This window comes from Scatophagus argus, chromosome 10 (assembly GCF_020382885.2).
Source record: "Scatophagus argus isolate fScaArg1 chromosome 10, fScaArg1.pri, whole genome shotgun sequence".
NCBI classification, from domain to species: domain Eukaryota; kingdom Metazoa; phylum Chordata; class Actinopteri; family Scatophagidae; genus Scatophagus; species Scatophagus argus.
The window spans coordinates 12,989,872-13,012,710 of record NC_058502.1 but is presented as its reverse complement, the minus strand read 5'-3'; the positions used below and the strand labels follow the sequence as shown (position 1 = coordinate 13,012,710).

Sequence of the window (22,839 nt, the reverse complement as noted above, 5' to 3'; positions counted from 1 at the left end):
TTTCCCTAAAGCCTGCGATTCTCAACAGAGGAGGGAGATGAATGCGTATCTAATCTTGTTGTTGAATCAATATATGAAACATCAGCTGTCAGGCTTTTTAGGGAATACTGGTTAAAATGCTTCCACAGTGAAGAAAGCATGTGGTGTTTAACCTGTTTTAGAACTGATTTACAGTTGTACAAAACACTTCTTTCCTCAATTTCTCTGTCCTTAATTCCCTTTTTTGGATGTACATCTGTCATCACAATGCTTCCACAAGAATCCCCAGACTAAACTGCAGTACTAATCTCCCATATCACTCCATTTACCACTTTGCTTCACACCATTTCCTCTCTCAGACTCCATCCCCTTATCCCTCTCTGTTTTGATCCCCTCCCTGGTAGGGATGTGGCTGCCATGGCAACTGCTGAATCATCCTCCACCGTCTGCATCCATCCTCTTATGCCACCTCCTCATTCAGCAGGGCCCTCCATCATCCAGGCCTGCATTAGCACAATGATGTGACTCTTCAGTTTCCTGTATTACGTGTAGCAGTGTGTAGCTTAGTCTCAGAAGACACCGTGGTGCAGCAGCCATTCGGATGGGTAACGTACCCACTACGGTGAAGCACTGCCTGAGCTATGAGCAACTCGTCCAGGACTACCCATGGCTGAGACGCTGGCTGCTGGAGGAAAAGGTGGGCGTTGTTTTTCTTGTTTCCAATCTGCTGCACATGCTCTGCCACATGACTTTCATGACAGTAAGGCTGCGCAGCAGCCAGCCACTGTAGACAACACTGATGCTGCATGCTTCTTATATAATGATTCTCCTCAGGTGAAATTCTGCTCTACTTTGATGTATTAGCGTCTTTTTAAGAATGCATAGGATTTTCTCTCAGTATGAATGATGAACTGTTTTCATCTCTCTGTGAAAAAAAGATGCTAGGTGCTTCTGTTTCTTATGTGTTATGTGTTATTATATTAATAATAATTTAACAAGAGAAATATTTGTTCACTGCATATGGACAAATAGGCTATGATTCTATAGTGATTGTATACTCTTGAGTGATTCTTTATGAATACTACCAATACACTGATCACATATTAAGCTTGAGATTTTAAGATCTGACATTGAATAGCATCATTCAAGTAGCATGTACAGCATGTACAGTACATGCACTACTGTACATGCATCTTTAATTGCATCATTCAGGAAGTATGTACAGTAGTACATGTATCTTACAGCTCATCATTAGGAACTGAACTCTTCTCATGTTCATGTTACCCTTAAAAAGTAGCACGTATTGCAGTGTAAAAATGCCACATTACAAGTAAGAGTCATGCATTGTTCCAGAAGCACTGATTTAGTACAATAATCTGCAGTTCACTGATGTATTTGTTGGGATTAGCTACATGACTGGAATGTAGTGACGCAGAAGTATGAAGTAGCATAAAATGGAATTATACACAAGTGAAGTACAAGTACCTCAACACAGCACTTAAACACAGTAGCTAGCTTGTTGTGCAGATATCAGTTATATTACACCACTAACTATTGTTGTAAGCGAGCTTGGTTTACTGCTGACTGAAGACAAATGTCAGTGACAGTTTAACATCTACACACAAATATTTATCCCAATTGGTTGAGTTGGTGGAGATTAAAATAGAGGCAAGCGACCATGAATATTCGTCAGACATTTGCCACAGAAAATCAACTCCAGCGCTAGTGTTGCTCCATGTCTTCTGGATATGGAGGAAACTGCTGTTTTTGGTGTTTTTCAAATGTCACTGTCACTCAGCTTAAAATGTAAGATAGATCTATATATATAAATAAATATATAATTTCTGCAATCTTTAATCCCTATTGAGGTTTTACAGTTAAACTTGACAGGGGCTCTTTTTTTCTCCATAATTATGAGTTTCAGACCAAAAAAATGCCCTGATCCTCCCTTGTGGTTAGGGTGGACTTACCCTTACCTTTCCCCCCAGTCTTTTATGACCTATCTCCTGAGTTTGCATCCTAATGCCATGACAGGCTTATGTTTTGGTTTTCAGGTTTCATCTGGCTTGTTCATGTTAGAAATAACATCCCACACCAAAAGGATGACTTACTGCTTGTTTTCAGTGTCCCCATGAGTAATTCCTCTCTTTATTCTATTTTCTGTTTCTCTTTGATATTTTCTGTAGACTGTTGCAGGACATGAATATCCAAAGTTTGTTAAAATAGTCGAAGTTGGACCCAGAGATGGACTTCAGAATGAAAAGGTAGACACCTTCTGTTCAGTCACGAATCTCATTTTACGCCTTTGTTTTATATTACTACATATGACTAAGCTGGGAAACTCCCATTTCTTCTGTGTTTTTCTCACATTAAACAGTTTCTAACATATGGGTTGTGTGCCATAATTGTCAGGACCATATGTTTCACATTTTCTTTGATATTGAATTGGAAAGATGACACGGCCTCCGGCTTAGTTTATTCTGCTTAGCTGTCACAGCTTTATCATTTCCTTATTGCACGCCTGTAGTTTTACAGATTGCACTGGATGCAGGGATCATTTCATTCACCACAGCCTGTTCTTATGAGAAATATTGCGTATTCTCAGAGAGCTCAAACTATTCAGTTAGTGCAAGATTCATCATGTATATACAGTGATTGAATATGTGATTGGCAGGCTGCATTTAGCAAAAATAAAACCCGGCAGATATATGCACGTTGTACCTCCCATATTGAGTGGAATCAAATCCAGAAAAAGCTGTTTTGGTTTCATTGTTCCCCAGGAAATTGTTCCAACAGGGGTGAAAATCCAGCTGATAGACATGCTCTCAGGATCAGGTCTGCCTGTAATCGAGGCCACCAGCTTTGTGTCTTCAAAGTGGGTACCCCAGGTAATAACTCCTCTTTTTGTACAACAAAAGAGTCGTGAGTAATTTATTGGCCTCTCTTGTCTGCATAAGCACTAAGTACAATCTGCTTTTCTACCATCCCTGTTGGACCCGCAGACACTTTTGGAAAGAATATTTTAATATATTCTGCATTTAGTCGGCTTCTCATTTCCTGTCATACATTTTCACAGTATTTACTATTTACAGAAAAAAGAGAAAACACGAACATGTCTCTTGTGTTCTTTATACTGAGAAATGTGAAATGAAAGAGTAATTACCTCCTTTATGGAATCTCTGCATGTGAAAACATTTGTTCAGGATGATGTTAGCAGTTTATTTTCCTACAGCATATGTTTTTCCCTCTTTATGTAGATGGCAGACCATTCTGATGTACTCAGAGGAATCGAGAGAGCACCCCATGTTCAGTACCCTGTTTTGACACCTAACATGCAAGGCTTCCAGGATGCTGTAAGCACTCATTTTCAGTTCAGCACCATAATTTCTGCTCTAACCCATAACTATTTACCCTTGCTGTATATTACATTATAATCCCTTTTCCTGTTCCTGCACTTACCTACATGTGCCTCCAACACAGAGTTCAAAACTGTTTTACAAGTTCATTTTTCTTTTCTCTTTAAAGGTTGCAGCTGGTGCTACCGAAGTGGCGGTGTTTGGATCAGCATCTGAAACCTTCAGTAAAAAAAATATTAACTGTTCTATTGATGAAAGCATGCTGAGGTTTGAAGAAGTCATTAATGCTGCCAAACAGCGGCAGATTCCAGTGCGTGGGTTAGTATTTTGATTATTATTATCACTCCCACATACCCCAAATGAAGACAAAACAGTTAAAATACTACCGTTTCTATATGTAGAAAGTGCACAATTCATAATGATACCTTTATAGCACTTTTCCAGATGTCCACAAGATTATATCTACGCATTAGAAAACCAGATGGACATTAAAGCAAACCAAAAGTTACTGATTATAGTCATTCATTTTGTCATACCTGCAAAAGCAAGCCACTGCAGTGGATTAGAGCAAACATTTTCCAAGTGCTCAATACTGCGAATCAACAAATATCTCTGAGACATCTCACTGACAAACAGTCAAAATAACACCAAGGACAAAAAAAGTTCTTAGACATGAGTTCTTAAACATAAAGCTCAAATATTCTGCTGTTTCAGTGAATGTATGTTGTATAATCCTATTATCAGGAAAGATCACCATGCTAAAGTTTTCCTGTAACAGTGAACTGCTGCTACATCCACAGCGGTTTTCTGCAGTTAGTCAAAAACATCAAATGCTACTAAATGTGACCTAAACACATTCAACTTAAAGTGCTTGCCTCCTTCAGATACATTTCTTGCGCCCTTGGATGCCCGCACGAGGGACACATTGATCCTTCCAAAGTTGCTGAGGTGAGCTGAACCTTGTATGTTGATTAATAGTAAGTCATTTTGAAATGTTATCACATCTCGTGTGTGTGACATACTAAAAATATCTTTTAAAATTTAGGTTTTGTAGACGTTCAGTTTATACTTGAGGATTACATCTGTTAAGCAACCATTACAGTCAGTTTTTAATCACACCTCTTCCTCCTAATCTCATAAAAGTCATATTGAAATGCATTTTTTCTCCCAGCAGCATGTGTAATTGTCTGGGCAATGATGTACATGGATGCAAAAGCTTTGGATAAACATGTTTAAGCTCAGAAGTTTAAATGTAAGGGTACATTATGTACCATATCAATGCCAAACTTTGAATGATGAATGCAGCTTACTGTAGATAAACATTACCAGTTCTTTCATTGTAGATTTCCCTCTTTTCCTTCCTTAAGAACATTCAACTATATTTTTACTTCATTTAGGTGGCAAAGAGGTTATATGAAATGGGCTGTTATGAGATTTCCTTGGGGGATACCATCGGTGTTGGTACTCCGGGGTCCATGTTTAAGATGCTGCAGAGTGTGATGAAGGAGGTGCCCACCAGCGCTCTAGCAGTTCACTGTCATGACACTTATGGGCAAGCACTGCCCAACATCCTGACTGCACTTCAGGTAAGCACTCATAATGTATATGTGTAGGAAGAGTAATCTCAAAACTAATAATATTACTGAGCTTAATGATTTATTTATGTTATGATGCTTGCTTTCATAGCCGTGCACCTATGCAGTTCTGTCATGTGAAGGGTGATTGTAAAATGAACATACCCAGAAATGCTGATTATAAATTAGTTTCATAATCAAGACAGAGAGAGAACACAATATCTGCCAGTCTATCATATTTTTTAAAAAAAATTTACATGAGCTGTGCTGCCTTGAGTGAAAATCACATTTGGCTTTTCTGGAAGTTTTTAAAATGAAGGGGGTACAGCTCAAAAATTGCTCCCAAAAGTTGGGTGTAGCCACCTGTAAGAAAAAATGACAAGGAAGGACCTTGAAAGTTCTCAAAACCTGGCAGACATCAAACAGACATCTTTGAAAAAGAGGTGAAGGAGATACCTCACATCTCTGCAAATTTGGGAAAGTAATGTGGGATTTTTAAAAGAAGAAAGAAATGCTGAACCATTTTTAGGTCACTCTGAAAAAGAAAAAGAGAGAGATATGAGCTCAGTTATCTCTGAGGTGTGAGTCCCACCTCTTTTATGTGAACTAAAAACATCCTAACCTTTGTGTGGGGGATGTGAAAAGTTTTAGCAGTGGCTCTTGCAGAGGTCTGCAGGGAGCTTACAAACACGTGTGTGGTTAGAAGGCCACAGCTCAGCTTGCCCTCTGTACAAGCATGAGACTGCACCATCTTTTTCATCTGCACATTGTCTCATATTGAATTGTTCACTTGACAGTTGACATTTTGACAGTGGCCTGGCAAGGATTTTTTTTTTGGGGGGGGGGGGACCTTCTCCTTTCCATGCATATCCTTCTACTTATGATTAATATGAACAGTCGTGTGGAGAACCGCAAACCGATTATGGATAAATGCCCAGCCTTTGCATAAATCAGTGCTGCTACTCATGATGACATGAAGAGGAGCAGCCAGATGTGGAAGCAAAGTTGGGGTGGTATTTCTTGTTCCAGTATATCTTTCAGCTTCCTTAAGTAACTGCCAACATCGTAGAGATCACATGTCTTTTCTGATGCTGTAAATCAGTTTTTTTTCTGCTGGGGACAATCATATGCTAATCTGTTCCATATCCATCTTTTTTAGAAAATTTTCAAAGCATATGGTACAGTACATTTGAAGAGAGAATTTTTTTTTATTAATGTTTTTACAAAGAGCAAATAAGTTATTTTGCTCATTTAATGTCATTTGAAATCAAATTCTCATTTTGCCATTTACAAGAAAATAACTACAGAAAGTGTGTCCACTTAATATGAATCTCAGAAATACTACTCCTATTCTACACCCCTAAACAAGCATCATCATTTTGAGTATTGAGCTATTGGGCTGAAGTTTATGGAACACACTGTATGCCTGAATGGACCTTGAGCTTTAATGACAGTGTGTCAGTTTACATTATGAATGTATCCTCTGTTTAGAGAGTATTGAGAACACACAAAACAAATGTGTAGGCTACAATGGGACACAGAGAAAACCAGGAACCATCAGTCAACAACGAAGAGGGGCATTAAGAAACATGATCTGAGCCTCCCCACAAAGCAAGATGATTCACAAACTACCTGAGGGAAAAAAAAAAACCCAAAACAGAATTTTAATGAGCATAAGATATTTCCAGTGGGCCCTTTTGTATGGTGCATGTGTGTTCTAGTGAAGAAAAAAAAAACTTTATGGACCATGACAGTAATGTGCTCTCTTTCTACACAGATTTCAAAAATATAAACCCCTTTGGAAGAGCTCTCGTCGGGTGTTTTACACCGCTTTGCCCGTAGCGAGTGTAAAACTGACACAAATCCAGACATAAAACAGAGGTAACACAGATATGGCTGTATCAGTTCTCTGGAGCACATTGTCACTGCAGAGGAGGAAGCTCATTGGGGGCTGGGTGGGTCAACAGATGTGAGGGGGTCAGCACAAAGGCTCACCTATTCAGTGTCTGTTAGACAAAGCAACTGAGAGCTAGGTGCATAGAAGGGCCCTGGGGGGCTCCTAACTCATCTGTCGCTTGGCTGTTGAACTCTCTGACAATGTTGCACGTAAAGGCCAGTGGAAAATGATCCTTTCATTTGCTTGGTGCAGAACACGTGGTGAATGGTGCTGCAGCTGCAGACCCAACCTTAGAAACTTTGTCAGCACTATAAATATATTGTGGGTGGAAAATAAATAAAACTACTTAAAAAAACTAATTAATTGTCTTTACATGTTTTCACACATATTTACTGCACCATTCTTCACTGCTAAATCTGTCAGGACGCAAAACACTGTAAAACATTTACCAGTCGATTATCCGTGGTGCTATTCATCGAAAACGTTGTGCCGAAGAAAAGCTCAACATTGACCCTGTCTAAAGTAGCAAATGTTTCAAAAGTTAGCTTTGACTTTGGATGGCGGAGTAGGAAAGCACGGAGGGGGGGTGAAATTCCTCTGTGGATCATATTTAGAATGATTCATCACAGCTGCCCCGTGGTTGCAGAAAATAATAGCAGCCAGGGATATTTAGCCTACCATTTGCACACCCATAAACAAGATGGAAATGAAAGATTTTATCATAGCTTTTCATTACTGTGTGCCAGAAGTCCACACCACCAACTGGGAGAGAAATGAATTCCCCCAGTGCTGTCAGCCCTGAGTCACTTCTTTTGTTCCTGATAAAGACATTCCTCAGTCTTTGTACCTTTTCTTTTTTTTTTTTTTTTTCTCAGGAGGTCTGGGGGGGAGCTTTGTTACAAACCTACTCCTGGCAGGTCACACAATGATAACGTATGTACTTAGATTTCACAGGCTTGGCAGAGAAAATTATTTATCCTTACCTGCAATTTGGTGTATAGTGCAGTGCTGCAGCCGAGGAATACAGTATAACCTGTTTGTACTCACACCTGAGTTCTCTGCTAACAACAACATTCATCTTCAGGATGTTCTTTTTAACAATATTTAACCATGATAGGCTCTGCAGAGTCAACTAACATTCAAAGATCTACTGCAATTGTGTTGACTAACGTGTTGATTTCTAATACAACTTTATTTTGGACTATTTTATGTATGTATTTACTTTAACATTATCATATTTTGACCCCCGTGATCTGTTTTTGAGAGCAAAAACCCACACATTCAAATCCAGTAATAATTATACACTGTAGTTTAAATAAACAATAATAACAATGATGATAAAATTATACATTTTATTTATATGTTCTAGATGCTCAAACTGTTATGCTTTACTATTCCTTTACTTATCAGCGGCAAGCCAAATTAATTAACATTGTGCAGATGTGTTGAGAATTAATTTTAAGGCTAAATAAGTTAATGTTAAAGAAAAAAACAAGACTGTAAAGAAAGCCATCAAAACAGCATCAAAGCATCCATAAGAGGACATAGCATATTGTGAAAGGATGTAAAAAACAGTACAGAACAGACACATAAAAGCAAGATATATATATATATCGACATTCAGAACCTCACAATAACCAATGAAACCAAACATATCAATGAACAACAAAAGTATCATCTTTCAAACAAATGCTGAGGACACGCAAAACATACACACACACACACACACTCCTAGTATTTTTTTATATGGTTAGTATAGGTCAGCCCTTTTTCAAAAAATATTTATTATACTTAATGGATTGTGTAGATTTATTTTTCTGTATTTTTGGCAACTAAAACCACATGAACTTAAATACGGTTTGATTTGATAGTACTTTTTTCTGACCGCACAGCTTCCTCTTAAGCATAAAGACCTAAAATAGACTGATTGTTGTGGTTACTGGTTGTTCTGCATACAAGAAACTCAGTAATCCATGAAGAAGATATGATATGGACAGTGAATGACTTGATTATATAGTTCAGACTCTAAATGCTCAATTAAATCACAAGGTAAAAATGTAATTTATTTATTCTTTATATGTTTGTTTTGTCTATCTAGCTAACTGTCCTCCAGTATCTGGACTTTGCTCTCCCTTGGCAAGCTTATTTATGTGTTTCTGGGCAGAGGTGATATATATGTCAGCAGTGGATCTGTCAAGGTTTCTTTCAGCTTCCCAGTTTATGTAACAGTGGGTAAAGCATCACTGCTCCATATCCTTCAGTGAATACATGCTCTCTCTCACTTTCTCTCTGTGACGCAGTTATAAAACCACAATGGGAGCATGTCCATCTTCAGCCTTGTCCACTCAGAGTGTAGAATGTCAACAAGCTTATCCCAAATCATGCAAGTTTGAAAATGCACTGTGTCTTTACCCAGGAATGTATTGTTTTTATATGGCCACAGCTCACTGAATATGGCTGTTTAACATTGAGTGCACATCTGGTTTCTGGGCAGTGTGAACCTAACTGAGCATTGGCAATCTCAAGCTGCTGACCACCAATTCCTGCACGATTAGTGTCCAGAGGAACAAGCCACGATGCTGAAGGGTCCGTTTTGTTCCTCTCGGAAACAGTATGCCGAAGACCCCCTGGCCGTACACGGTTAGCAGCTGAAAGTGAGAGGATTGGCATGGTAGATTACAACTCTGTGTTTATACTACAAAAAATTCTGCCTAGTACAATATCCTGCTCTGGCTTTAACCAAGGTCTGGAAATCTTGTGCACTACACACACCGGAGTAGATCTCCTCCTGCTCATACCCCACCTCCTCCTCTTCCCTTGCCAACACAAACAGCAATTACAGCTGGCTCAGATGGCCACTGAAAGAAGTGAGTTCTTGTCTGGAGGAAAAGCAACCAATTAGCAGCATTGTTCAAAAAAAGTCAATAGAGATTCTTTTAATTTAGTTTAATTGGTTCTGCTCTGTGGGGTGAAAGCCCCCCACGACCTGATGACACTGAGAGGAGTGGCGTGTCAATTTTGTCTCGCTGTGGGACCCTCCGATATCTGGCTCTGCCACGGAAGCTGGAAAACATCTCATGACAATCCCAGGGACATGTGGAAAACATCCTGAGACCTTAGTCCATAATGATTCTGAAAAACTGAAAACCTGCATGCGTTCATCATTTTCGGTGTGAAAACAAAGTTTTTTTTGGTTTGGTTACACCCTCTCAAAGGAAGAACTGCAGTTTTGTGCAGTCAGAAAGCTTACAAAATATGTCATCATCAGCATCAAAACAAACACCAGTATGCTAAAATTTCATGATCTTTGGTAATTTGTAAAACAAAAACATTTAAGTTCAGGAAAACAACTGAAAACGCATCGTTACACTTTGTATTCTAGTCTGTAAAAAACAAATTTCCCCAAAAATGTAACAATAACGTCGATTAAAAGCCAATGAGTTGCAAGTAAAAAGGCAAACAAACTCACTTGTGAGTAAAAATACTGCAGAGGACAGAAACTTTTTCAACCGAGGTCATCAGTGAAATAATTTATGACATTAATGATTATTTGTAGCAACTGCACACAAATCCTGTATTGTTGGCGTAGCGTAAGAGGACACCATCCAGCCAAGGAAAAAATGTCTTCTCAATGTGGCAAGAAAGTGAATCCCCATGGTTTAAGGGCAGAGTAGTGCTGTAAAAACATGAGTAACCTGGAGAATCAGAAACATATGAAAGGTTCTGTTCAGCATTTATAATGTTCCTCTCATATGAACAAGGCCGTAATTATGTGGTGCTAGCGGTTTGAGCTGACAAAGAGGATGACTAAGCCGTACTGCGGGACATTCTGTGCCCCCTCATCTTCGAGACATGAGCCCACAGTTCTCCTGAACAGCTGTAAGACACGACCGCAGCCCTGGCAAGGCGCACTGCACCAGGCAGAACAATCCAACTGAACAAGGATCTTTGTTCCTTGATTTTACCTGAGGTGAAGCTTGTGTGTAGGTGCTTAATGTCTTGTGTGTCCTTGCAGATGGGGGTCTGCGTGGTGGACTCTGCAGTAGCTGGCCTGGGAGGTTGCCCGTACGCTCAGGGTTCATCCGGCAATGTTTCAACAGAGGATGTTCTCTACATGCTCCATGGCATGGATATTGAAACTGTAAGCATGTCTTCACAGTGTGCTTTGACAGACCTGCTGCTGATTTTATGTCTCTATAATCCCAACAGATTAGCCAAACTCACACCAACTGTCAGAGCGCATTTACATAAACAGATGGCTGTGGAAACAAACTGCTTGGTAAATGTTTATTTTGTAATATCAGTGGTTTTACACAACTTGCACAAGCCCACATTGTTGCGTGCATCATCTCTTTATCAATTTATTTAACAATTCCTACCCCTGCTGGGGAAACGTTGGCACTGCAGTTTAGTTATATAACCAATTATAGTCCTGAGCATCCTGCTTTGAAGTTGGCACTTTTTGTTCGTCTTATTATTATGAAGACAAAATCACTTTGTAGGCTTTGCATTTTAACCATTCTGCACTTTTCCTTTTTTCAGGGGGTGAACCTTGCCAAAGTAATCGAGGCTGGTGACTTCATTTGTAATGCTTTACGTCGCAAGACAAATTCCAGGGTTGCCCATGCAAGAAGCAAGACACTGTGATGCGTTTCTGTTAAGGAATATGTTTAAATATGTGACTCTGTTCCCTTTAAAGTGCTTCTCCTGTTGTTTCTGCCTTCAGATTTGCTGCCTATGGTGTTGTGTTTAAAGTATAGTAGTCATTACTTTAAACCGTCATAGGTATAGCCTCAAGAATTTCAACATTGCGTTTTGCAGTCCAAAATCAGCTCTTTCAAGCTCAGTTTGCATACATTTACAATTTGTTTTCACACCTTGAAGTCAGGAAGGAGTATTTAATGATCTATTTTATCATCAGTATTATTTTTTTTATATGTATATGTATATACATATAAAAATATACATATTTGTATGTATGTGTGTTTTTTTATATTTTTGTTTCTTTGGCTTACTTTTGCTCTGTATGGTTGTACATTACAAATGAGCAAGGACAGGTCATATTGGCTTAAAAATAATTAGAGGCAAATAATCAACCATCAAAAAGAGAATTAATTTGTGATAAATGTTCAGAAAGATGACTTTATGAGTTCCAAATACAACTGGCCTGAATAACCCACATCTACAGTGGCTTGCAAAAGTATTCATAACCCTGGAACCTTTCCAAATTTCGTCACGTCACGACCACAAACATAAATAAATTTTATTGGTATTTTATGTGAAAGACCAACACAAACCGGCACACAATTGTGAAGTAGAAGGAAAATTATACATGATTTCCAAATGGTTTGGAAAATGTTATGTTTGTGGTTGTGACATGACAAAATGTGGAAAAGTTCCAGGAGTATGAATACTTTTGCAAGCCACTGTACATATCAAAAGCTTTTCATATTTTTTTTGCCTATTTATTTATTGACCGTGATAACATCTCAGTTAATCTTGTAAAGGTCAGTCATTTTTATTACTTTGTGTAGCTCAGTGGCTTTATACTTCAATAAAGTGACAAATCAAGAATGTAGTATGTTTTGACTACTTGCTGAAATTTATTTTCATCACAGAGATACCTGAGTGATAATGAATAAAAATGAGAAGAAAAACAGCTTTTTAAATATGAATATCTCTTAATGCACTTTACTTCTTTTAAACATTTGTCCTTTTCAACTTATCTGGTCAAATTGTACTTGAATACTAGCAATTACAAAAGAGACTCCTCTCAAACACCAATAAAAATAGGTCTTTAAAAGCCATATCTACTTTTCTGCCTTCAGGTTCGCCAAAGATCATCAAGTGCCCCATGATCATATTTTTTGCCATTAAAAAACTTTCGCCGCAATATAAGCAAATGTGCGAGAGAGTCATCTGTTTCACTGTAAAGTCAAATGTGGCTGCATTTTCTCATGTCTGTCTTGTATGATGTCTATTGACGTCAATAGTCTATTGTCTATTGTGTGTTTAGTCTATTGTGTTTTCTGTAAAACATCATATAAAACAAACATTAAAATTGGAATGTGACACTGAATTTTAATATTATTTTATACAGAGTAAGATAGAAAAAATAAATGTGCGTCTTTATGCGTGAGAAAAATGTTCATATATGTTGGAGGATTAGCCTGAGCCTCATGAGGAAAAAGAACCAAAAACAAAATTCCTTCTGGAAGCCTACGTCCTCAGGAATGGTTTTGTATTCAGCTAGTTAATTGTCGTGGAAATCAGTTCATATCTCAGTAGTAAATCAATATAATTAGGATGCTGGAGTGGAAGCTGACAGGATGCAAACTGGGACTGGCCCAATGTTGATTCTAATGAATAGAAAATGGGAGAAAACTGGTACATTTGCATAAATGTATTAAAATGTGGTAATTGCTTCCCACAGTGGTCCATCTTCATCATATATGCAAACATTTTCTCATCAAAATTATGTATTCATGTGCGGTCATACATGCTCTTAAGTTTTGGGGAAAGATCTTCTTGTAGACAGAGAAATTAAACAACATGGGCTGTGCCATTTAGAAATTATAATATTTTGGGCAATATACAAATGACATATGACAATATACAAATGACATATGACAATATACAAATGACATATGACATCACATTTCCCACAGAGAGGTTTGGCTTCAGATATACATGGAATTGAGATTCTGAAGGAAATTACTGGAGGTGCGCAGACAGTTCAACTAAAGCTGATAAAAAGACTGAATTTTCATAAATTTCTCATAAAGCGCCAACTCACCCCCTGATTCATATTAACACAGCTGGTACCTTTGAACTTCAGTTAAAGCAAAATGTAATTTTATAGAAACTAGAAATCTGAATAACACTGAATTTGACTGATGTCTATGTTAAAGCAAATTTACAGAAGTATTAATATATAACTAACTACATTCTACATTCTAGCTGCTCTGTGAGGCTGAACTTTGAGCTGGATGCTAAGATCAGTGAGCTTTTACCCTGCTGATGCTGAACCAGCATGTTTACCATGTTCACCTTTGTTTTTCATATTAGCCTTTGTGCACAAAGCACAAATGAACCTGATGGTAATATCATTACCGTATTTAGTTATAAAACAAAGCAGGTTAGGGTGTGACTAGCTAAACACTGTTTCTCGGCCCTCAAGCTAAAAGGGCAAAAGATAAAAGTGCATAGAAAAGCAAAAGCTGCCCTCACACTGCCAGCAGCAGCCATCACACAGAACTAAGTGATGCTGGATCATGGTGAGGGTAAATGTCACACCAGATTCACCAGGGTCCTGCGGGCAATTAGATAAAATGTTTTTCCGGTTAAGGGTGCAAAGAATATCTTAACCTCTCTGATGAATCATCCCATGGGAGGACAATGCAGGGCAAAGTCCTCAGCACCACTGAAACCTTCTTGGGAAACTCTTATGTGAGACTAAACACAAAGCTCTGAGTGAATTTTGAAAGTGACAAGAAATCCTTTGAAGAAGGTTCACAGAGAAATGCTGGAGGAAGATGAGAACGAAATAAGAGGTCACAAAGAAAACTGTTCACCAGAGTATCAAAAGACTTAAGGGGTCTAGAACACAATATTGGTGGAGAACATAAGAGAGAGATGAAAAAACAACAAAAAAAGAAGAAGAAGGCAACAAGCATCCAGAACAAAGCATCTTTCATCCAACTCTTCCTCTTTTGCACTTGCATCCTCCATCATCTTCTCAGGGACTTCAAAAACAAAAAGACAAAATCTTCATCCAGTGTTGAAAAAGAATGTGAAAATGTAAGTGAATATCAAGTGCTGTGCAGCTGTTAAATTAAACCTTGGCACCTCCATGTTGGCACACTCTGACCAAACTGAAAACTTAAAGTACACATCAAATAAAGTTTTCCAAAAGATAAGTTGTATAAGGTAATACGTTTGGTTACAATTATTTATTTCATGTTGCAAAAAGGCGAATGAATGGTCATTATTGACAACTGATTTCTGCTCACGATTAGGTCAGATGAATGTATGGGCGGAAACACGATCTGCTGCGACTACTGTGCAATCTTAGGCTGACATCATCAGCGCAAAATGGCAGCACTCATATGTTTGTACCGCGGGAAGAAGTGGGGACGCGTCGTCCATCTTAATATACAGTAAACGAATGCAGTAAACTAACAGGCTACATTCAGCTACACTACTATACATATGTTCTCATTTTTCTATATTTAACATATTATTGCACAACCTGTTTTCATCACAGCTTTTCCTTTGAAAGCTGCTTTTTATTTTAGAATGATAATACAGTAAGTTACCTCAGAAACTAGATAGCATTTCAACAAACTGAAACTTCAAGGTGTTCAAAGTGAACTTTATTACGAATACAGCAGTAGCCTAGAGCACCAGTGAATCATCCAAAAAGACAATTGATAACATCAAACAATTTCAAATGTGTCAGTCAGAACAGATTTTTTTATATAGATTAATAGCTCAAGTCAGTGAGAAAGATGAAAAGATGAGAACTGAAGACTTTTTATTGATCCAGAAGCAGAGAGAAAGGTTTCTTGCAGAAAATAAAAGCTTAAGCTTTTTTCTTCAGAGTCTGTGATCATCACAACAGCATTTTGAATGTGTTACATGACTCTAAAAAATATTGTTTTTATCAGCTCAAAAAATTGTTTTTCTTTCATAAAGCACTGCTATTAGGGCTGATTATTGTGACATTTTCATCTGCTTACTAAGATCTGGGTTCACCGCAAAAGACAGAATGAAATACATCATCTTACTGTCTATCTCACAATGGACTAAATTTTGATGACATGAGTAAACATCAGAGAATAACAACACAGCTGCTTTTTTGTGGGTGTTGACATTTTGTTTTATCCCTTCTCAACATCCTAAAACACAAAAGAAATACAAGTATTATCATTAAATCTCACAGACATTTAATGTATGTGGCATCGGTTTAATGTTAATGTATACTCACCATATTGTATTGACAACAGCCAGAGGCATTAATATAGCAACCCCCACAAGCAGCACAGCTGCAAAAGCATAAAGTAGATAATCTGAAAAACAGAATAGTCAACATTCAGTAGTCAGCCAGTCACTGAGCAACATGAAAGACAGGGCTACACTTGCACAGGTCACCAGTCAATCACAGAGAGACAGACAAATTTACCATGTGACCATGTGAGACCTTGATCAGATTCATTGACTTCAGGAGGATTAGAAGGACCACTGCTGCTTTTCCACGATGTCACTGAAATACACACAAACCTGCTTTGAAATTTTTAATGAAGCGAAGCCTGTGAGCTAGTTCAGACAGCCAACTCGAGCTGTACTGCTATATGCACGTGACATGCCTTACCCTCCCCACTGGTCACTTTAACACACCTCCCAATTTGGCAGTCTATTTAAGCTGCAAGAAAGTCCCATCTCGCCCTCTGCCTGTCAACATACAGCCACCCTGTATCAACGCCTCTGCCTGTTTTCTCAGCACCACCCCCACCCGAGCATCCACCTGCAGGCCCCTGCAGGGGTTCAGTGTTTTCGCACCACTCCCCAATATCTCATGCAAGCATATCTTTGGGGAGTGATGAGGCTGGAGTCTAGACGCCAAACTCTAACATGTTCTGCTGCTTTAATAAACATTTGAATCGTGAGCTGTCTCACTGAATTATGAAAATGTGTGTTTTATAAGCCAAAATCCTACTCACTGAAGTGCGATCTGTTATGAAGTACATCATGAATCATGTTACACGTCTGTAGATCAGCATTGCTCACTCCTTTGCATGAGCAAGGATAGTGAAGTGTTGTCCCCAAAGTGGACAAGAAGGCCGTTTTACATTCAAAATCTGCACCAAGGATGAGAGCTGGATCCATCTGGGTGAAACATTCCTCTTCTCTGAGTTCACTGTCGCCACATTGTGCGTCTTCAGAGCTCCAGCATTTGGTTCGGAAAGTTTTTAACATGTTTCTAGTGAATGAGAGAAACATGTTTTAGGTGCAGTCGCTGGGTCCTTTGTTTTATCGATATATAAGAAACATAAAACAGCAAATTCACTTTCTTTAAATTATTGAGAGAGATTATTATTTTTCATTACTTTAATTACATCTTGTTACAGCTGTATGTGCATCCTTGTACTGTTTGTCCCCAGGTGCACCTGGCCTGGAAGATGTGTTTGTAAAAGCACCTTTGCCAGTATGTGTAGTGGAGAGGCTTCCGGAGTGAGAACTGCTGTTGTTGGCCTCTCAGATTGGGATTTGTCACTGTTGTTATGTTTGAGCTTAGTGGCTTCAGTAGCGTTAATTTAGTATCTCGGTAGTTGTTTGTGTGTTTTTGCTTTAATGTTAATAAATCCCATGGATTTGACTGTTTTAAAGGAGTGTTTATTTGTGGCTGTTCTGGCTCAGTGTGGAAATGTTTTTCGCCCCCCCAGAGGCCACCTAAGAGTGGCGCGTAACAATCTGCACATTAATTTTGTAAAACTGCAAAACAAAGGGCCTCTCCAACTGTTCTGTATACTATATAATTGCCTGTAATGAATAAAAACATATGCTTTAGGAAAACACAGGGTCAAAGTAATGTTAAACCAATTCACAAGTTTACTTGTAAATATAGAGTTCAGTTACCAACACATCTGCAGTATGAATGAATAAACATTACTGTTGGCAGAGCAGGTCATTCAGATCATTTAGTGTCCTTGGGCAACACACTGAACCCCAAACTGCAGCAGATGATCAGGCCTGCACCTTAAACGGTAGCTCTCTGGCATTGTGAGGCAAATGTTAGCAAACTGACATCACAAAAAGTGGGTGAATAATATACATGTTAGCATTGTCATGAGCTACAAGCATGGCTGTAGACTCTTAGTCTTGCTTTAATTTAATCACCTTTTGCTGGTCACAATAGGTAGTTTTTCATCCTTTTTTTTCTTTCTTTTCTGTGGCTTGTGACTTTTATAATATGTCTCCAATTCACTCAAACACTAAGGGGATAGAGTAACAGTCAAGTGCTGCACACTATACTGTTTGCTATAGTGATGTTGGGCTGGACCGCAGCCTCGGATCACAGGGGGAGCAGCCTAAGTGGGCTTAGCTACCTGCCAGTGAACACAGCTTCTGAGACTGGAGCAAGCTATTTAAAGACAGGAGAACAGTATGGAGGTGATGATTAGTGAAGCTGGAATATTTTTCACACCTTCCTTGGTGAATTGGAGATTTATTTAGACCAAATCAGAGGTGATAGTGGATAGTGTTTTTGATGAGTTTTATTTCATTCATTTTATAGAAGTGTGTTTTATGTTGAGTTTACAAGGCAATTAAGTTCATCTTAGTTCAGTAAAAGGCAGAAACTTGAATTCATTCTGTCTGATAATGTTGGTTTGAATTGAATGCATTAAGCTAACATTCTGGCTATATCTTACAAATTGTACCAGTCAGACATACCATAGAGAGACAGAGTAGAAACATACCTGCAGTTACTGTCCTCAACACACTGTTTCACTGTATCCTGGCAGATCCAGGACTTGTTCTCACATGTCCCGCTGTGCAAAGTAGTTTTCATATGCACACAGCTCTGATCTGAAGCCTCACACTCACACATGACCAGCATCTCTGCCACATTATGCGGCATGCTGCCATAGAACTGCTGAGTTGCTTGCTGACAGTGGCCATGGTTGCACTGATCTGCCATACAAGCCTGAAGAACAGGCACTAGGTGTCTGTTGCAAACTGCATCACTGATACAAAGTGTGATTTGGTCTATGCAAGACCCAGCACCACTGAACACTGCAAAAAGAAAGATTGAGTGAGTTTTGAGATTGCAGGAACATCACTTTGATATTGATTGGATGCAGTACAACATTTTAACTATAATAATAAAAAAATTACCATAGCCTTTTAAAGAGCTTGACTGCCAGTCCAAGACTGTGCTCTTCTTCTGCTGAGCTGCTGCAAAAGTCAATGGAAATATGATTCTCCAAGCCAGTCTGTTGTTCATAAAACCATTCTTAGCAGGACAATGTTCATTCTCACAGTACATCAGATGGCCTTCAGTAAACAAAAATGTAATTTCACCTATAAATGCTTATCGTACAGAAGGCTGAGAATACTGCACCTGGCTTTACATGGCATTGTGTGGCCAGCACTTGTATGGAGTCACAAAGCTCCTCCTGCCAGGCACACGCACACCCTTGCAGAGATGGGAATTGATCCAGTGCCATCTGAATGGTCATGTTACAGACCTCTGAGCCTTTTATTTGACACCCTTCATCTTCAATAACACAGAGGGAGGCAGAAAAACAGGATTTTCCATAAGCGAGTGAGGTCTTGTTTGCGCAACTGGTGTTTCCTATGTGACTACTGCTCTGATTGTTTCTCTTGTGAAAGATGATTACATGCAGCACACCATACAATTAACTTTACACTAAAGGATTTAAATATCAGAGCAGACATTTACTTTAAAGGGAGTTGATGGCCTATTTATTATTTTCAGTTATTTAGTTTAAATTTACTTTTCTCCAGCCAATTGCCTCGGTTATTACATTTAACTGCCTCCTGCGGAAATGTAACCATTACTTTTGTAATGCCCTTGGACGGAGCATTCTCCAGTCCCTTCTAGCAGAAATGGTGAATTGATGTCATTTTTACCCCGACAGATGCCGCCGTATAATGCCTGTTCACTCTTGCATAAATCTGACATGCAGGTATCCACTGAAGCCGAACAGTCAGAAGGTGAAGATGACATGCTGATGCTGAATATCTGAGGAATAACAATCCCTGAAATACAAGTACATTCCAATAATTCGCGTATTTAATGTGAATTTATTGCATAATTTCATCTACATGTAATTCAGATATTTTTAGCGTTTGTCAAAATAAAATACAGGTTCAGTATAGTTACTAATGCGAGTTGACATCAGTGATTGCAGATACGCCCCGGTTGACACTCATGACATTACTACAAGACAAGTAGTTCCCTTAGAAAGCTTTGTTTTTACTGTCTAAAATTTGATATTTTGTAGTGGAAATTAACTCACCGAGTATGACTGCAGCTTCCATATGTATCAGTTGCATGATAGCTGTTGTAAACCTGTGAGTGGACAACAGTGGCTCTTCTGCAGCTGATCTGTCCCTCTGGTTGTCAGCACTTAAGCTGGAATACACCACCCACAGCCAACAGGATGTAACACCTAAACTGGAGGCGATACCAGGCACAATGTGAGGAAATTACATATTCAGTCTAAGAACACAACAGACCTTAAAGAACAACACAAAAAGATTTATTTCATCTTGTGAGTGCGTGTGTGACTTTTGGTGAATGTTTCTATGGGTTTTATTCTTCCAGTCTTAAAGGGTATCACTTGAGGAGTACCAGGTTTGGTTGTTGCTAAGAGAATTTTTTAAATTAATAGAGGGGATTACAAGCAGTGCACAAAAGCCATTTAATAACCTCTAAATCCCAAATACAATTTGTGTCAGTAGTTTATCAGCATTTTTCTATTACAAATTTAAAGTGAATATAATCAGTATTTTATATTAGGATTGGTCCATGCAGCTATTTAAAGGTAAATGGAGTCATTTATCATCTGATTCAGTTGCCCTCAAATTTACTGAACATGGGTTTACCAGGGTGTACCCCGCCTCTTGACTGTCAAGGGACTAAAAAAAGTCTAAAAAGGTCAGGCTTAATTACATCAAAAAACTGTGTTTCCAAATAAATAATAAATGCACTGGACATCACAAAATCATGACTGTTAGCATCTGATGAAACTTCAATTACAATTACAAAAAAAAGTGCAAAAAAAAGTGCAATAAAAATGTTTTTCATCACTAAACAAAATGATCAGAATGTGTGTCATTAAATTCACAGGGAAACAAAGATGTTCCAGTTACAGAAATGCAAAATCATCCCATAATGCTAACAAAAGGGTAAAACCAACTGAAATCCTCTTTAAATCCAAAATTAAAAGCTGCATAACATTAAGAAAATAAATACCACATATTTGTTATTGAAGTTAAATGACTTTATTTGCTTCCACTGTAAAAAAGAAAGAAACAACTGTGCAGAATGGATTAAATAAATACATCACAGCACAAAGAGCAGTCATGTTATCACAGCTACCGTGTTGCAAAGCACTTGAAACATGTTCAGTTACCATTCTGCAAGTTTGGAATGATATTTCTAATTATATGTGATTTCATATGTGAATGTGACTGTTGTCAGTGTGATAAAAGTCCAGATAAGATGGCATTTCATATCAAGCTTCTTTATTGTGATGCATTTCAGAGTGAGGAAAGATAGGTGGGACATAACATTTGTTTTTTGCAGTATATCAGTTTTTAAATCTGTGTATTACTGTTGTTACCTGCCTGCACTGGTACGCAATGCTATGCAGCATGGTTAGTTTAAATGCCAGAGATAATGGCTTGACAAAGCAAAACTGATTGAAACTGAGCAAAACCAACAGCAATTTGGCAAAGAATATAACTTTTGTGTTTTATAAGAAAAACACACTGACTTTGATCACTGCCTGTCAACACTGATTGACTCATAGAGATTCATAGTAATTCACAAGTCAATTTAATTTGTTTATTAAGAACATTAGAAACCAGTTGTTTGACCTCAAACTGCTGCACAATGAAGCTAAATACATACTCAAATAGATAAAAAGAGAAAAGATATGAAATGCATGTAAACATGTAAAGGTAATATACACATAATACAATAAACAAAAATATTTGCAAAAATGACTTTCATCAATATCTGCATGTAGTCTTTAAAGCAAAAGAATAAATGTTAATAGCAGAGGATGATTTATAAACTGTGCCTCGGCGAGCATTAAAAGATGTGGACTGAACATTGTGAATGCCAGTGCACTGCAAGGCTGTGCCAAATGTCATTTTTTAACATTTATAGCTTCTCTTTAAGTTTTCTGAATAAGTGCGCTGAATCCTCAATTTGAATAAAGTTAGAATAAATGGACCGACAGGTGCAAAGCACACATAAGCACACATAATATGATCTTTTATTGTAATAACTTAATAAATTTACTATGTGGGAGCCATTTTATAAGACTAGTGTGGGCAGTGTGTGTTGTGTGTACTTGGACAATTGCACACACGGCAACAGAGTTTACAGGCTATAAACAGCAGGTATAACTGCAGAATACTGATGCAAAATATTTTATTCAATAAAAACATATTGTGAGCTTTGGAAATGATTGCATTTATCTTTTTACAATAAATTTGACTTTTAGACTTCAATATTTGGATCACACAAGAATCTGATTCTTTAATAGTGTACTAATAATAACATTGGTGCAGCCTAATCTTTATCTGCAACCGTGCAGATATAGGTTTAAAAAAAAAAGAGAAGAAGAAGAAGAAAAAGCAAAAGGCTACGCAGCATTCAAATGTTGATTTAAAATTGGAATGTCAGCATTATGAAGAGAACTTGGAGGCTTCAAGCTATGCAGTACAGTCCTGTGTTACTAGTTTGCCTAGTGTCTTCTAAATACTACCACTGAAGGACACAAATCTTGGTTATTTTCTGAATATGTAGATCAAGTTGTCATCACTGTATAATGTAAGAACTATGATCAGGTAAGAGATACCTTTGAGTGCAAAGGTCTCACATTCAAGGCAGGAATTGTACAACGTAGGTACCAAAAAAAGTCATCACAGTTGTGCCCTGAATGATGTTAAAGTGTAATAGTAATATGTTTTTTTAAGTTTAGAAACAGGCCTGTCAGTCATCATGGATTTTAAAACCAATAGTTACTAGTCTATTCTCAGTCAAACCTTTGACAAATTACAGTCTCACTTATCACTATTGAGTCAGTCAGTATTGACACTGACATTGACACTGCTGAGCATCATTTTCCTGTCTTTGTTTTGTGCCATTGTGACATTGCAGTGCTTGTTTTCTTGTTTGTGCAATTCTTTCACGTTGCTATCTCCTTTTCCCTGGTTGTTTTTTCAGCTGCTTATTCGTTTGATTGGCTTAATTTGAGGAGAGATTTTC

The 22,839-nt window shown here is 38.1% G+C and overlaps 2 protein-coding genes across 2 annotated transcripts; one reads left to right on the top strand and one right to left on the bottom strand.

The window, feature by feature from the left end:
* Window positions 1-344: 344 nt before the first annotated feature.
* hmgcll1 (3-hydroxymethyl-3-methylglutaryl-CoA lyase-like 1) lies at window positions 345-12,182 on the top strand. The gene is made up of 9 exons (XM_046402980.1): window positions 345-676; window positions 2,166-2,243; window positions 2,760-2,867; window positions 3,237-3,332; window positions 3,505-3,653; window positions 4,220-4,283; window positions 4,733-4,921; window positions 10,822-10,947; window positions 11,349-12,182. Exons 1-9 carry the CDS (start codon window positions 581-583, stop codon window positions 11,451-11,453), a joined length of 1,011 nt encoding a protein of 336 aa, XP_046258936.1. The 5' UTR covers window positions 345-580; the 3' UTR covers window positions 11,454-12,182.
* Window positions 12,183-15,173: 2,991 nt separating this feature from the next.
* On the bottom strand, window positions 15,174-19,946 carry gfral (GDNF family receptor alpha like). The gene is made up of 9 exons (XM_046402541.1): window positions 19,853-19,946; window positions 19,464-19,592; window positions 18,891-19,086; window positions 18,705-18,835; window positions 18,287-18,602; window positions 16,529-16,788; window positions 15,991-16,071; window positions 15,796-15,877; window positions 15,174-15,706 (listed from the first exon to the last, which is right to left on the bottom strand). Exons 1-9 carry the CDS (start codon window positions 19,887-19,889, stop codon window positions 15,640-15,642), a joined length of 1,299 nt encoding a protein of 432 aa, XP_046258497.1. The 5' UTR covers window positions 19,890-19,946; the 3' UTR covers window positions 15,174-15,639.
* Between the last annotated feature and the right edge of the window lie 2,893 nt (window positions 19,947-22,839).

Coding starts and splice junctions, on each gene's coding strand:
- hmgcll1 (XM_046402980.1), top strand. CDS start 581: ATGGGTAACGTACCCACTACGGTGAAGCACTGCCTGAGCTATGAGCAA. Junction 4,284..4,732: donor ATCCTTCCAAAGTTGCTGAG/GTGAGCTGAACC, acceptor TACTTCATTTAG/GTGGCAAAGAGGTTATATGA. Junction 4,922..10,821: donor ACATCCTGACTGCACTTCAG/GTAAGCACTCAT, acceptor GTGTCCTTGCAG/ATGGGGGTCTGCGTGGTGGA.
- gfral (XM_046402541.1), bottom strand. CDS start 19,889: ATGCAACTGATACATATGGAAGCTGCAGTCATACTCG. Junction 19,593..19,852: donor GGAAGCTGCAGTCATACTCG/GTGAGTTAATTT, acceptor CTTGTATTTCAG/GGATTGTTATTCCTCAGATA. Junction 18,603..18,704: donor AAGCTCTTTAAAAGGCTATG/GTAATTTTTTTA, acceptor TTCTTTTTGCAG/TGTTCAGTGGTGCTGGGTCT.